Raw genomic sequence first — 13,664 nt, 5'->3', positions numbered from 1 at the left:
CCTCTGGCAGCGCCAGTCAACAATCGCTCTTAAGGTACTCTAAATTCTCCATTGATTTACAAGGTCCCTTGGGGGACGTTGGGATTGAACTCGGAAACTTGCGCATTGCATCAGTCTAACTCATGAATAAGTCTATGAGCCGCCGGAGAAGAGAACGTCAGTTCTATCTCTGAGGTGTCGTTTAGAGGTAGCGTCGTGAAGACTGGGTCGCTTTACGGCCGCCATATAAGGGCAGACGGGGGAGGAGGAAAGGGGGCGTTTCACAGCAGAGTGGCGGAAGCGCGAAGGGAGGCGTGGCGGTATTGCTTTACGGCTGTCCGCGGAATGAGCCTCTACGACGTATTTCGGGGTTTCTTCGGCTTCCCCGGGGAGCGGAGGTGAGGCTCTGGGAAATCAGGATCCTCCTCGCTTCTTATTTTATGCGTAAATATTTTGTCCCCTCTCCTCCTCTGAGCTTTTCAAAGCTTGGCAGGTGGAAATCCCACCGGGGCAGCTTCCCTTCCAACACCTTGGGGCTACACCGGGCGAGTTTCTGCCTGCCTTGCAGCTGGCAAAGCGATCGCATTATTTACTAAGGCCTCATTCCAAGCAATCCGCCTATTTGGTGACGTTTTAACGACGTGTGGGCATCCTAAAAGGTAAAGGGTAAAGAGACCCCTGACCATTAGGTCCAGTCGTGGCCGACTCTGGGGTTGCGGTGCTTATCTCACTTTATTGGCCGAGGGAGCCGGCGTACAACTTCCAGGTCACGTGGCCGAACCAGAGCAGCACACGGAAACACCGTTTACCTTCCCGCAAGAGCGGTACCTATTGATCTACTTGCACTTTGTGCTTTTGAACTGCTAGGTTAGCAGGAGCAGGGACCGAGCAACGGGAGCTCACCCCGTCGCGGGGATTCAAACCGCCAACCTTCTGATCGGCAAGCCCTAGGCTCTGTGGTTTAACCCACAGCGCCACCCGCATCCCCTGTGGGTATCCTGCGCTTCCCCAAAAGCAGCTGGATGGTCCCTGACTCCGCTTGCAACAACCCTTCGAGGTAGGCTGCACTGAGGGATATGGGCTGGTCCAAGCCCCACCCCACGTTTTATCCCCAAGTGGAGATTTAAACCTGGGTCCATCCATGTAATCGTTTTTAGCCATTTTTATGTACAGTGGTACCTCGGGTTAAGTACTTAATTCGTTCCGGAGGTCTGTTCTTAACCTGAAACTGTTCTTAACCTGAAGCACCACTTCATCTAATGGGGCCTCCTGCTGCTGCTGTGCCGCCGGAGCACGATTTCTGTTCTCATCCTGAAGCAAAGTTCTTAACCTGAAGCACTATTTCTGGGTTAACGGAGTCTGTAACCTGAAGCGTATGTAACCTGAAGCGTATGTAACCTGAGGTACCACCGTAGTTACAAGCTGTGGGTTGCATTGTGCATTACATGCTATTTTGATTTTTGTTTATTTAAACAGAGTACCGCCTAAGAGTAAATAAGCCCTGCTAAGACTGAGCATGCACGTTAACATTTAAAGCAACACCCCCCCCATAGCACCTCTCCCCTTTTCCCCATTGTTGCTACAGGCCCCGCGACCCCTTCTTTGGGGGAATCACACGGGACGACGACGACGACGACGATGAAGATGGCTTTGGGGCGAGGCACCCCGGGGACTTTGGGTTCGGGTTCACATTCAGCCCAGGCGGGATGCGTTTCCACGACACCTTCGGATTTGACGAGCTGTTCCAGGATTTCAACAACCTCTTCCAAGAGATGGGAGTGAGGAGTTTGCCTTCTGGGCCCTTTGGTAGGCGAGACCTTGGGTTAGCCTTCAAGTTACAGGGAACCAGGCAGAGGGCCTTCTCGGTGGTGGCACCCGCCCTGTGGAACGCCCTCCCACCAGATGTCAAAGAGAACAACAACTACCAGACTTTTAGAAGACATCTGAAGGCAGCCCTGTTTAGGGAAGCTTTTAATGTTTGATGTATCATAGTATTTTAATATTCTTTTGGAAGCCGCCCAGAGTGGCTGGGGAAACCCAGCCAGATGGGCGGGGTATAAATAATAAATTATTATTATTATTATTATTATTAACTGGGTTTGTGTCCTGCTAGGGATGGCCCGGTTTGGAGGGAAACGGGCAAGTGGGAATTGAACCTGGAACCTTCTTCTCTTCCCTTAAAAAGACTGCAAGATTCTAGTCCTCATGGTCCTGAATAAAAGGGAGCAACTCTCCAGATATTCAGACGGCGGTTTCTCCCCAGATTCTGTGCCCCTGAGCTGCAGCCTTAACCCCAGAATAAATAAAATCAGAATGAACAATTGTTGTTTATCTGCCCACAGATTTCCCAGAGCCACCGGCACCATCGCCTGAGAAGAGGCAGACTCTGCGGGATTTCATGCTGAAACATCCGGATAGCCAGAGGTCCAGCAGCAGAGCCCTAGAGGACGACTCAGGCCCCACAGCTCCAGAGAGGAGGCCCTGGCAGCCGTTCCAAGGGGTGTGTGGTGCTCTGAATTGGGGACCATCCCTGATACGATGCCTCATCTTTGCCTATTGGTTTAGAGTGTTTGGTACCCCATTCTGCTACAGGAAAGGCTCCCAGATTGGCTTATGTAATAATAATAGTAGTAATAATAATAATAATAATAATTAATAATACATTTTATTTATACCCCGCCCTCCCCAGCCAATACTGGGCTCCAGGTGGCCAACAACCAATAAATAAAAACAAGTTGATTAAAATACAATTTAAAAAAACAAGATTAAAATACAACATTAAAACATTAGGATGTAGCCTCTTTACAGGAGGAGAAAGGAAAAAGAAAGAGGGGGAGGGAATCAAACTGATTCCAAGCCAAAGGCCAGGCGGAACAACTCCGTCTTACAGGCCCTGCGGAAAGAAATCAGATCCTGCAGGGCCCTTGTCTCATGAGACAGATCATTCCACCAGGCCGGAGCCAGTGTTGAAAAGGCCCTGGTTCTGGCTGAGGCTAATCTAACTTCCTTAGGGCCTGGGACCTCTAGGGTATTGCTATTTATGGACCTTAAGGTCCTCCATGGGGCATACCAGGAGAGGCGGTCCCGTAGGTACGAGGGTCCTAGGCTGTGAAGGGCTTTAAAGGTCATTTAATCATTTAAATATAATCATTTAAATCAAAGAATCCCTGCCCGCAGGCTTGCATCCTAAGAAATAAACACAGCACACGAGGGAAAAGGGACAGGGAGGGAAGAGGAAAAAAGCAAACTCAGTAGGAGCTGCCCTGCTTCTCTTCTCTCCCACTGAGGTGGCCAAGTGAAATGGTTGCAATTCTAGCAGAGGAGGCCTGATGTTTGGGGTTGGGCAGGGGCGGTGGCCAGAGAGATGGGGACAGTCTGCTCCTTAAACAAATCCCCAAAGTCCGGTGTCAGGTGCTGGTGTGGTTGCTCAAGAGCAAACAGGCAAGACTCCAGCCTCCTGTCTTTTCCAGGCTTTATTATCTGTACAAAGTATTTACAGTTCAGAGCGTCGCATGTCTGCTCAGTCGCTAGCAGAATCTGGGAGTGACCCCCATCCTTCTCCTCCCCTCTTTGTGCGCAAACTTACTGCGCAAAGTGGGCGTTGGCAAAGGGGGACTTGCCTCCCCTCCACTTTGCTCAGGCTCTGTGTTGAGGGTCTCCCTACCACCTTCTGATCCCTGCACCCCTTCCCCACTGGAGGCGGGTCTTCCCTCCTCGCCAGAGGAGGAACTGCTTCGCAAGATCTTTGGAGGCTCCCTGTAACACAACTGCCCTTACACCTCTCGCCTCTGAGCTGATGGCAGTTCCCTGACATCAGGGATCATTGCAAAGGAATTACCGTATTTTTCGCCCTATAGGACGCACCGGCCATAGGACGCACCTAGATTTTTTTGGGGGGGGAATAAAGGGGGAAAAAATTATTTCCCCCTCCCCCAGGACCCAGAACAGGACCCAGAGCGATGCCGAAGCCGCGTGCAGCTTTGGCATGGCTCTGGGAGCTTGCGGGGCTGGAGGAGGGGGAAGCCCCCCGCCAGCCTTCTAACCAAGTTGGGGGACAGCGGGAAAGGCGTGCTGCGCCTCCCGCTGTCCCCCAGTTTGCGGGGCTGGCGACGGGGAAGAGCAGGCTTCTCCCCCGCCAGCCTTCTAACCAAGACGGGGGGCAGCGGGAAAGGCGCGCTGCGCCTCCCCGCTGTCCCCCGAGCTTGTGGGTCTGGCGGTGGGGCTCTCCTGAAGCCTGGAGAGCGAGAGGGGTCTCGCTCTCCAGTCTTCAGCGAAAGCCTGCATTCGCCCCATAGGACGCACACACATTTCCCCTTCATTTTTGGAGGGGAAAAAGTGTGTCCTATAGGGCGAAAAATACGGTACCTGGTTTTGACCTGTTCTGCCCATAATGCAGAATGAGTTGGAAGACTGAGGTGGTAGAATTCGGGGTGGCACTACGTCACTTGACCGGTAGGAACACATGAAGCTGCCTCGTTCTGAATCAGATTACTGGTCCGTCTAGTTCAGTTCTGCCAACACTGGCTGGCAGTGGCTGCCAAGGATTTTTAGACTAGGAGTCTCTCCCAGCCCTGCCTGAAGGTGTCACAAATTGAACTGGAACCTTCTGCATGCAAGAAGCAGATGCTCAACCACTGAGCTACAGCTCTGCCCCTTAAATTTTGAGGGGCACGGTGATATTTCTGCACAATCTCACAGAAACACATGCTTAAAAAAACCCACAAAAAGGACCTTTCCCTTAGGAAATGAGCACATCACAGATAGGCCTGTTGTAGCATTTCCCCCCTGATAGGCTACTTTTCTACAGGCAGGGAGTTGTTTCCACAGATGGATGGAATTTAGATCCTGCCTTTCCTCTCCAAGGAGCCCAAAGCAGCAAAGAGATACACTATATATATAGCTATCCCTCCTACTCTGAACGTGGGTGGTACTGTGGTCTAAACCACTGAGCCTCTTGGGCTTGCTGATCAGAAGGTCGGCGGTTCGAATCCCCGCGACAGAGTGAGCTCCCATTGCTCTGTCCCAGCTCCTGCCAACCTAGCAGTCTGAAAGCATGTCAGTGCAAGTAGATAAATAGGTACCGCTCCGGCAGGAAGGTAAACGACGTTTCCATGCGCTCTGGCTTCCGTCACGGTGTCCCGTTGCGCCAGAAGCGGTTTAGTCATGCCGGCCACATGACCCGGAAAGCTGTCTGTGGACAAACACCGGCTCCCTCAGCCTGAAAGTGAGATGAGCGTCGCAACCCCTTAGTCGCCTTTGACTGGACTTAACCGCCCACGGGTTTTTACCTTTACTTTACCTTTATATACAGCTATAACAAAAACATTCTAAAGCCAATAACTATTTAAAGGTAAAGGGACCCCTGAACATTAGGTCCAGTCGTGACCGACTCTAGGGTTGCAGCGCTCATCTCGCTTTATTGGCCGAGGGAGCCGGCGTACAGCTTCAGGGTCATGTGGCCAGCATGACTAAGCTGCTTCTGGTGAACCAGAGCAGCGCACGGAAACGCCATTTACCTTCCCGCCGGAGCAGTACCTATTTATCTACTTGCACTTTGACATGCTTTCGAACTGCTAGGTTGGCAGGAGCAGGGACTGAGGAACGGGAGCTCACCCCGTTGCGGGGATTCGAACCGCCAACCTTCTGATCGGCAAGTCCTAGGCTCAGTGGTTTAACCCACAGCACCATCCATGTCCCTAATAACAATTTAGAACATTCTAAAAGCAACTACAGTTGAAAACAATACTCCTTGCAGTGATCTCAGGGTTGTTTGGAACAGTCTTCTTTGGCAACCAATTATCTGAGTGAAGAGTAGTGTTTTTACAATTCCTCCCAGAAGTTAATAATGATGGAGAGGGGATTCCGCAACTGGGGAGCCATCACTAAAAAGGCCCTGTCATGGGTGAACGCTGATTGGATAGCCAGTCTTTCAGTCGCTCTGCCATATCACTCCGCCTTCTCCTTCTGCATTTGTTTTTTCCTTCTCCCATCGCTCACACAGTTTTCACAGACCTTACTGACTGCGTTCTCTGTTGTTGTTGTTTTACAGCTGCGAGAGACTGATCCACCTCACCCAGAACTGAAAGATACCCCAAAGGAAGACAGAGGTCAGAGGGCAAACGGTGGGGAGGGAACAGTGGTTGGTTTGGGGCAAAAGATCCAAAGAGCCACATGTCTGGGTCTTTTGAGACCACCCAGATTATTCATGAGTGTTTTGGAAATGGCTGGGTGTCTGTATATATGCGAGTGCATGTACCGTATTTTTCTCTCCATAAGGCGCACCTGACCATAAGGCACACCCACTTTGGGGGTGGGATTCAAGAAAAATGCGGCTCTTGGGGGCTTTTGCGGGAGGTGGGGGAAGTGAGAGAGTCTTGCAAAAGCCAGTGATAGCCGCGCGAAACCTCCCCAGGGCAGTGGGATGAAGGCTCCCCGCCGCCCTGCGGAGGCTTCGCGAGCTGCTCAGGGGCTGGCGGGGGAAGCCCAGGTCCCCCCCCCCAGCGCCAGGGACCACACATTCGCTCCATAAGACGCACAGACAATTCTCCTTAGATTTTAAGAGGAAAAAAGTGCATCTTATGGAGCGAAAAATACGGTAATTTGCTGTGTGATGCAAGAATCTACCCTTTTGTTTTGGGAAGATAAACCCTCCATGTTCAGGAGCAGTATATCTGAGTGTGTGTTCAGTGACTAGGGATAGCTAGGGTTGCCATATTTCAAACAGTGAAAATTTGGACAGAAATCTTGTTGAGCATTTGGTGGTGGGGCAAAATTATTGGTGGTTGTTTTAGTTTTGCCCAAGGTTATAGAGGTTTTTGGGCAAAATCGCAAACAAAACTACTGTTTTGGAGCTATTTTTATGGGAAATCGCCAAAAACACCACTGCCGACGTGAGTTGCTGTAATGACTGGATTTTCCCAGACATTTCTCTGATTTTCACCAGGACACTGCTGCCAAATATTCGGGATATTCCAGGCACATGGCAACCCCTAGGTATGGCAGCAGAGGGCTGTTGCTTGTGATCTCCCCAGAGGTGTCTGTTTGGCCTCCGTGGGGAGCCAGATACTGGACTTAGCCATATCTGTTTTGCCAGGACAACTCTTGTGCATTCAAGTGGCTAGTCCATATTGTTGCAGAGGAAAGCATAGAAGCCTCTCTCTCAGTTAAAAATGATTCACACTCTAAGCAAAAGTGTTTTCACATGCTGAATTGGTTTTCTTAAGGAGGGATTGTTGTGGGAACTTGGATGTCTTGCGGGAAGAACGGAGAGGGGTGTGTGAGTGTAAAAACTGGTTCAGCTGATACTCGGTCACATTTTTATTACAGATCTGGACTCGCAGGTCACGTCCAAAGGGCTCGAGACTATTCTTCCGCCAGGCCAACCCCGGTCGTATTTCAAAAGCGTCTCGATCACAAAAGTGGTAGCACCAGATGGGGTACGTGCCAAAGCTTCTTTAATCCAGTGTGTGTGTGTGTGTATACCAGGTTAGCCTTATGCAGAGTAAAAAGGTAAAGGGACCCCTGACCATTAGGTCCAGTCATGACCGACTCTGGGGTTGTGGCGCTCATCTCACTTTATTGGCCGAGGGAGCCGGCGTACAGCTTCCGGGTCATGTGGCCAGCATGACTAAGCCGCTTCTGGCAAACCAGAGCAGCGAACGGAAACGCCGTTTACCTTCCTGCTGGAGTGGTACCTATTTATCTCCTTGCACTTGGACGTGCTTTCAAACTGCTAGGTTGGCAGGAGCAGGGACCGAGCAACAGGAGCTGACCCCGTTTCGGGGATTCGAACCGCCGACCTTCTGATCAGCAAGTCCTAGGCTCTGTGCTTTAACCCACAACGCCACCCGCGTCCCATCTTATGCAGAGTAGTCCCATTCAAAATCCATGGACATAACTCACTTAGGCCCATTCATTTTGAAGATCTACTTTCAGGAGTACTTAGATGGTACTTGTGTTCATTGGATTTTCACTCCTGAAAACTAGATTCTCTGCCAAGGAGAGGTTGAGAAGCAATGGTGATGGATAGGTTTATTTCATTGCATTGAATATTTTATCTGCATTAATTGGCCTTGGGTGGTGGTTGAAGGGTAATATATCAATATGTAATATTGTTCTATTCTGTCACTTTGTGGGGCCACCTATTGGTGGCCATGCGAACTGCAACGTGATGACAGCCTGACAATTTTATTATATAGTGATATGTGTGTACTGATAATTTGGCAATATGTTCTGCATTCAGATGAATTGAAGACAGCGTCAAGCTGCATTGTGAAGTTTACTTTTTAACCTGGCAGCAGGGGGTGCTGTTGATTGACATCTCTCAGGACCTCCTGGCTTTAAACTGAAAAATGGCAAACTACACAATGGGCTCAGTAATTTATTAATCTTCAAAACAGTTTAGGAGGAATTGACTCCTGAGGTCCCTGGCAATGTAAAGGTCTCCTCTGAATGTCGGCATGCCATTCCTCACACTGGATCCTACTGGATCCCCTTCTTAACGAGCAGAGTCTATACTTCTACCCCAGGAATCTTCCCCAAATTTCACCCATCCCTTACATCCTCTTGCTTCAGACGGTGGAAGAGAGACGGACGGTGCGTGACAGTCAGGGTCACGATGAGACAGTTGTCACCCGCCAGAGCGGAGGGGAGCCACGTCCGGGGTTTGACAGTGGCCGGCAAGGAGGCTCAGGTGAGTGCAAGGAGGGGGAGCCTGGTTCGAGAGAACTTTCATCTCATGCTGGCCTTTGAGGATAAACGAGAAACAGAGATTTGGCATAGTGTGTGTTCTGCTGTTCCTGAGAAGCACACAGAAGCTTCCTAAGAATCTCAGCTTTTGCTTCTCCAGTTTTTTCTTCTTTTAAGTTTCTAGTCCTTATGTGTCAGAAAAGTTAACTCTTCATTCAAAGAAACAAAGCAGTCCAGGCCTTGCCCCGGTGAGGCGGTTGTGAGGATGGAAATTTCCCACCTTCCACCACTTTCTAAGGCTTCTCCCCAGGGCCCTTTCCCAGCAACCTGAGACTCCTTCGTCTTGTCACTCTTTGCTTCACCCTCTTCATGCCTCTTCTGGTTCTGGGAGACCAGGAGGGAAGAGGAGCTGGTCACACAGCAGGTGGGGGAGACTCCCTAGCTTCTTCAGCAGCCTGGCCACCCCTTCCTTTCCAGCCTCTGCTTCTACCTCTGAGTCTGAACCGCTCTCTGTCACTGCCTCTTCCTGCTCACTAAACCCTGTTCCCTCTTCATCTTCGGACACTTTCTCTTCCCAGTCTTCTCCCTCTGACCACCCATTGCCTTCCCACCACCCATCCCCTGGCTCTGAAGCCTTCCTCCCTTGGGGGTTCCCCAGCTGGTACCTCCCACCGCTCTTCAGCATCCAGCCTATCCATGACACCACCTCTGGCTAACCGGGCTGGTTCCTTCCGCAGGAGACCTGTCGCCCTTCCGCTCACGCCCTGGAGAGGACCTAGGCGACTCCGCTTCCATCCTGGACACCTTTTTCCGCCGTTGGTTCTAGAGCCAATAGTTCTGCCTGGTGGGTGGCCTTAGAGGGTAAGATCTGAGGTCTTCCTATGCATTGGTAGGCTGGCTCCCATTGGGACTGGTAGGGCAGAAGACAGGGAGCCCAACAGCAGGTGGCGCTAGAGGCAATGAGAGGCACAGCTGTGACCAATGAGAGGCAGTCCCGCCCCACACATGGATGCAAGTAAGAAGGCAGGGAGGTGGGGGTGGCTGAAGGGGGGCTGGGATCGGTGAGGTAGTGCCCCCGTTCTCTCCAAATGGACCAGCCTCCACTCTTTCCTGTGGCTGAGTCAGCCAGCTTTGGGGGCTCTCGCCTTCAACCTTAGAGCTGGGATGGGGAACCAGCAAGACCCTCAGCTCTCATCAGGCCCAGCCATCAGCCCCAATGGTCAGGGATTGGATCCCTGGTTGGTTGGGACATGGGCCTAGTTTGTAGGCAAGAAGCCTATGGTCTTCCATGACGCTTGAGTTGTTGGCGTAGCATTACAGATCTTGCCCCAGGGACTACGGAAGCCCATGGCGTAATTTATCCAAAGTTTGGGTGCTCAGGGAGCAAGGAGGGCATTGCGGTGCATAGCTGTCAACCGTCCCTTATTTGGCGGGAAACTCCCTTATCCCAGCGCCGTGTCCCGCTGCTGTCCCTTATTGATGATGTCCCTTAAATTTCCTGGTTTTCAAAGGAAGCAGCTCCTCTCCCTCCCTCTCTGCCGGCCAGGAAGGAGGGAGCCTCCAACTGGGTTGCTTGGCTGCGTTGCTCACCCAATGAGGCACTTGTGCCGATCAAATCGGCCGCGTTGCCTGGGGACTCGCCTTTGCTCAGCGCTTCCCAGCGGAGAGGTGATGGTGGTTTCCCTTGCTGCATTCCCTTTGCCGGGTTGCCGTGCTGTGGGAACCACCGCTTGAGGCTTCATTTGGCTGCTGGCTGGGCTTTCTGCCTTTGGCTCGGAGGGGCTCAGAAGATGAACATACCTATGCTTGGAAAATCCCTTATTTTGGCTGCTGATCCCTTATTTTCGAGGCTGCTGGTCCCTTATTTTCAAATCTGTAATTTGACAGCTATGGTGTGGTGTTGTGGGTTGGAGTGTCATACGAGGCCCGGAGAGAGGCCAGCGTCCCACTTGGGGCTAAAAGGTCACTGAGTCAGTCACAAGCGCCCAGCATAAACTTCCTTGCAGGATTATTGTGAGAATGAAAATGGAGATTTGGGGGGAGAAAGAGGGACATTGTGTTCTTCTCTGTTTCATTGGGTTTCTGTTGTTTTTTCTTTCCAGATTTGTGCCCTCTGCAGACAAGGCCTCCATTTCAGATATTGCTTCCTTCCTGTGTGTTTTCACTTCCCTGCGGCCTCCTCTTTCTTCCGCACGGGCTCCATCTCCTGAAAATATAACATTAAATAGCCTTTATTTATGCTTAAGTTTTTTTCTGTGTGCTTATTTGCCATTGCCTCTAGCAGGAATGAAAAGGGCAAACCCTCCTGCTCAGTCGTTCCTCTTGAAGACCGAAAAAGAACCCTGTCGCATCCATCGTGTCGTGTCAAATTGCTTATATATTTAGAGCGTTTGCACCCTGCTCTTCAGCCAAAAAGGCTCCCAGGGTAGCTTACATGCAGTCAAAGCAAGACAGTCACTACCCGCAGGCTTACGACCTAGAAGGTACACGGCACGCAAGGGAAAAGGGACAGGGAGGGAAGAGGAAAAAAACAAACTCAGGGCACACATTCTGAAAGAGTTGTTCTTATAAGGGCTGATGGAGCTTGGCCTCAAATTTGAAAAGAAAGACAAATAACAACCCAGTGAACAAAGAGTGTATAAGCTATCCCACTGAGTCAGCCTGATGGAGTGGCAGGCCCAAGCTGGATGGAGCTGGTCTGTTTTGAGGAAGCAGTGCTCTAAGGAGAGAGCCCATCTCTAGGCCTTCTGAGGTAGACTGCCTCAGAAGCTGGAGGTTTTAGGGAAGCTGTTGCGGCTGAGAGGCTCGGCTGAGATAGGGTTGCCAGAGTCCATGATCTCTTTTTGGCAAGTCTTCAGCCAGAGTTGTTGAGCTATTAGAGCTAGGATTTTCCTGGACATTTCAGTGATTTCCAGCCAGACGCTGTTTCTGATGCCTCTGTCAGACGTATGGCAACCCTAGGACCCTCGTACTTAAGGGACTTGATTTTTTTCTGTGCCTCCTTCAAAGCCACCTGAGGCTGGCATGATGTGCCATTAAAACCTTGGAAGAGGCCCATCTCGTCCCTCATCCTGTTCTCACAGTGCTTGATCCAATGCCCCAACGGGAAGCCCGGATTTCCTTCTGAGCAATCTCCTTCATGAACACATATACCTAAACTGTGGAACTCCCTACCACAGGAGGGATGGCCCCCTAGACATCTTTCAGAGAGGACTGGAATTTGAGGATGGGAGATGATGTTTGTTTACAGAACGTGACTTTTATAGGATGCTAAACTGAAGTGGCTGAAGTGAATATTGTTTATGTACAGCAGCAGCCAGATAAAGAGTCGGAAGTTCTTTAATTTCTGAACTTTATTTTTTTCTCTCTTTTAAAAAAATCTCTTTCCTATTTCTTCTATATTTCCTCTCTCTGTTTTTCCTGCTTTTCTTTCTTTCTTTCTTTCTTTCTTTCTTTCTTTCTTTCTTTCTTTCTTTCTACGTTCTTATTTTATTTAGATCAGTATTTTAGTTTTGGACTCTCCCCCCCAAAGAAAGGTATTTGATATTAAGCTTTGTATGTCTATTTATAAATCCTAATAATTTTTTTTTTAAGGAGGGAGGAAGGAAGGAAGGAAGGAAGGAAGGAAGGAAGGGAAAGAAAGAAAGAAAGAAAGAAAGAAAAGAAAGAAAGAAAGAAAGAAAGAAAGAAAGAAAGAAAGAAAGAAAGAAAGAAAGAGAAAGAAAGAAAGAAAGGAAGGAAGGAAAGAAAGAAAAAGTCTGGACAAATTCATGAAAGGTGAGGCTCTCAGTGACTACCAGCCACAATGATTACACTCTTTCTCCACAGTTCGAGGCAGCAAAGTTTCGGACTACCAGTTTCTGAAAACCGCAGGAGGGGAGAGTTTTGTTCAGGTCCTGCTTAAGGGTTTCCTACAAGCCACTGGTTGGATTCGATGGGCCATTGGCCGAATCCAGCAAGCTCTTCTCAGGCTCTGTACCTGGGGCAGGAAGAGACACGTACCAGAGGTGGACGAGGCCCGAGGCAAAAGAGGGTGGAGCAAAAATTCAAAGTTCACCTTGGTACGGTAGGCTGCTTTCGGTACACACTCACTACACCGTTTTCCGATCCTCCACCCAGGGAAGCAAGAGGCATGGTCAGGTTTCAAGGGCAAATTCCAGCCAGGCAAGAACACACGAGGAAGGGCTGAAGAGGGGGCCGGGCCTGAGAAGAGGGGGCAGGGCCTAGCACTGGCAGAGGAAACTGCTCGGGCACCCAGAGCGGCAAACATGAGGTGCACCCAGGGGGGCGCCGGTCCTCCTGGGGGTGCCATCAGCGGTGTGACAATCCTCCCGGGGGTGCCAGCACTGCCCGCCGATCGTGCAGATACGCCTGGCGTGTGGCGCTGACCACCGTGAGGTTACCGTATGTTCCAGCGTATAAGATGACTTTTTAACCCAGGAAAATCTTCTCAAAAGTCGGGGGTCATCTTATACACTGGGTATGGTTGTGGTAACGCGGAGCCACCTGTTGGGAAGGAGAAGAGGGAACCAGTGAGTGCAGCCCGCCGCTTTGCTGGACAGCCAATCGGGGCTCGCTCACCTCGCCTCAGGCTGCTGCTGCTGCTGCAATGATGGCAGAGGCACCGGAGGAGTGCATGCTCTGCCCTTGGCGGCGCATGGTGGGTGGCACTTGGCGGGCTTTAGGTTGGGAGGCTCCAGCCTATGCCTGCCCCTTGCCTAGTCGAGGGTCTGGGAGCTCTGGACCCGTCTCCCTCGCTCCAAGGAGCGGCGAGCAAAGCGGCGTTGGGAGCCGGTGCTTGGGACCCGCGCTGTCTGTGGTCTGCGGCGGGGCTCGAGGGCTTGTGGCTTTTCTTGATGCGTGGACTTGCAACCTCGTCCCAAACCAGAAACATGACAAGAGGGGCACGGAGTGTGGGACAGCGGCATAGCCTGCCAGTCCTCTCCGCCCCACCCCACCCCATGAGGAGGACCAGAAATGGGAGGTGAGGGGATGGG

At 51.0% G+C, this 13,664-nt stretch overlaps 1 protein-coding gene across 1 annotated transcript; it reads left to right on the top strand.

The window, feature by feature from the left end:
• Window positions 1-242: 242 nt before the first annotated feature.
• On the top strand, window positions 243-10,912 carry HAX1 (HCLS1 associated protein X-1). The gene is made up of 8 exons (XM_081173839.1): window positions 243-377; window positions 1,565-1,785; window positions 2,322-2,479; window positions 6,029-6,086; window positions 7,306-7,415; window positions 8,554-8,671; window positions 9,405-9,528; window positions 10,770-10,912. Exons 1-7 carry the CDS (start codon window positions 325-327, stop codon window positions 9,491-9,493), a joined length of 807 nt encoding a protein of 268 aa, XP_081029965.1. The 5' UTR covers window positions 243-324; the 3' UTR covers window positions 9,494-9,528; window positions 10,770-10,912.
• Window positions 10,913-13,664: the final 2,752 nt, after the last annotated feature.

Source organism: Podarcis bocagei (assembly GCF_964188305.1).
Source record: "Podarcis bocagei genome assembly, chromosome: 16".
Lineage (NCBI taxonomy): Eukaryota > Metazoa > Chordata > Lepidosauria > Squamata > Lacertidae > Podarcis > Podarcis bocagei.
The sequence above is the reverse complement of the archived record's forward strand: the minus strand, read 5'-3'. Positions and strand labels throughout refer to the sequence as shown.

Bases quoted from the DNA above. Each gene is read 5' to 3' on its own strand.
- HAX1 (XM_081173839.1), top strand. From the start codon at position 325: ATGAGCCTCTACGACGTATTTCGGGGTTTCTTCGGCTTCCCCGGGGAG. The intron at 1,786-2,321 runs GTAGGCGAGACC...ATCTGCCCACAG, and splicing joins TTTGCCTTCTGGGCCCTTTG to ATTTCCCAGAGCCACCGGCA. The intron at 7,416-8,553 runs GTACGTGCCAAA...CTCTTGCTTCAG, and splicing joins AAGTGGTAGCACCAGATGGG to ACGGTGGAAGAGAGACGGAC.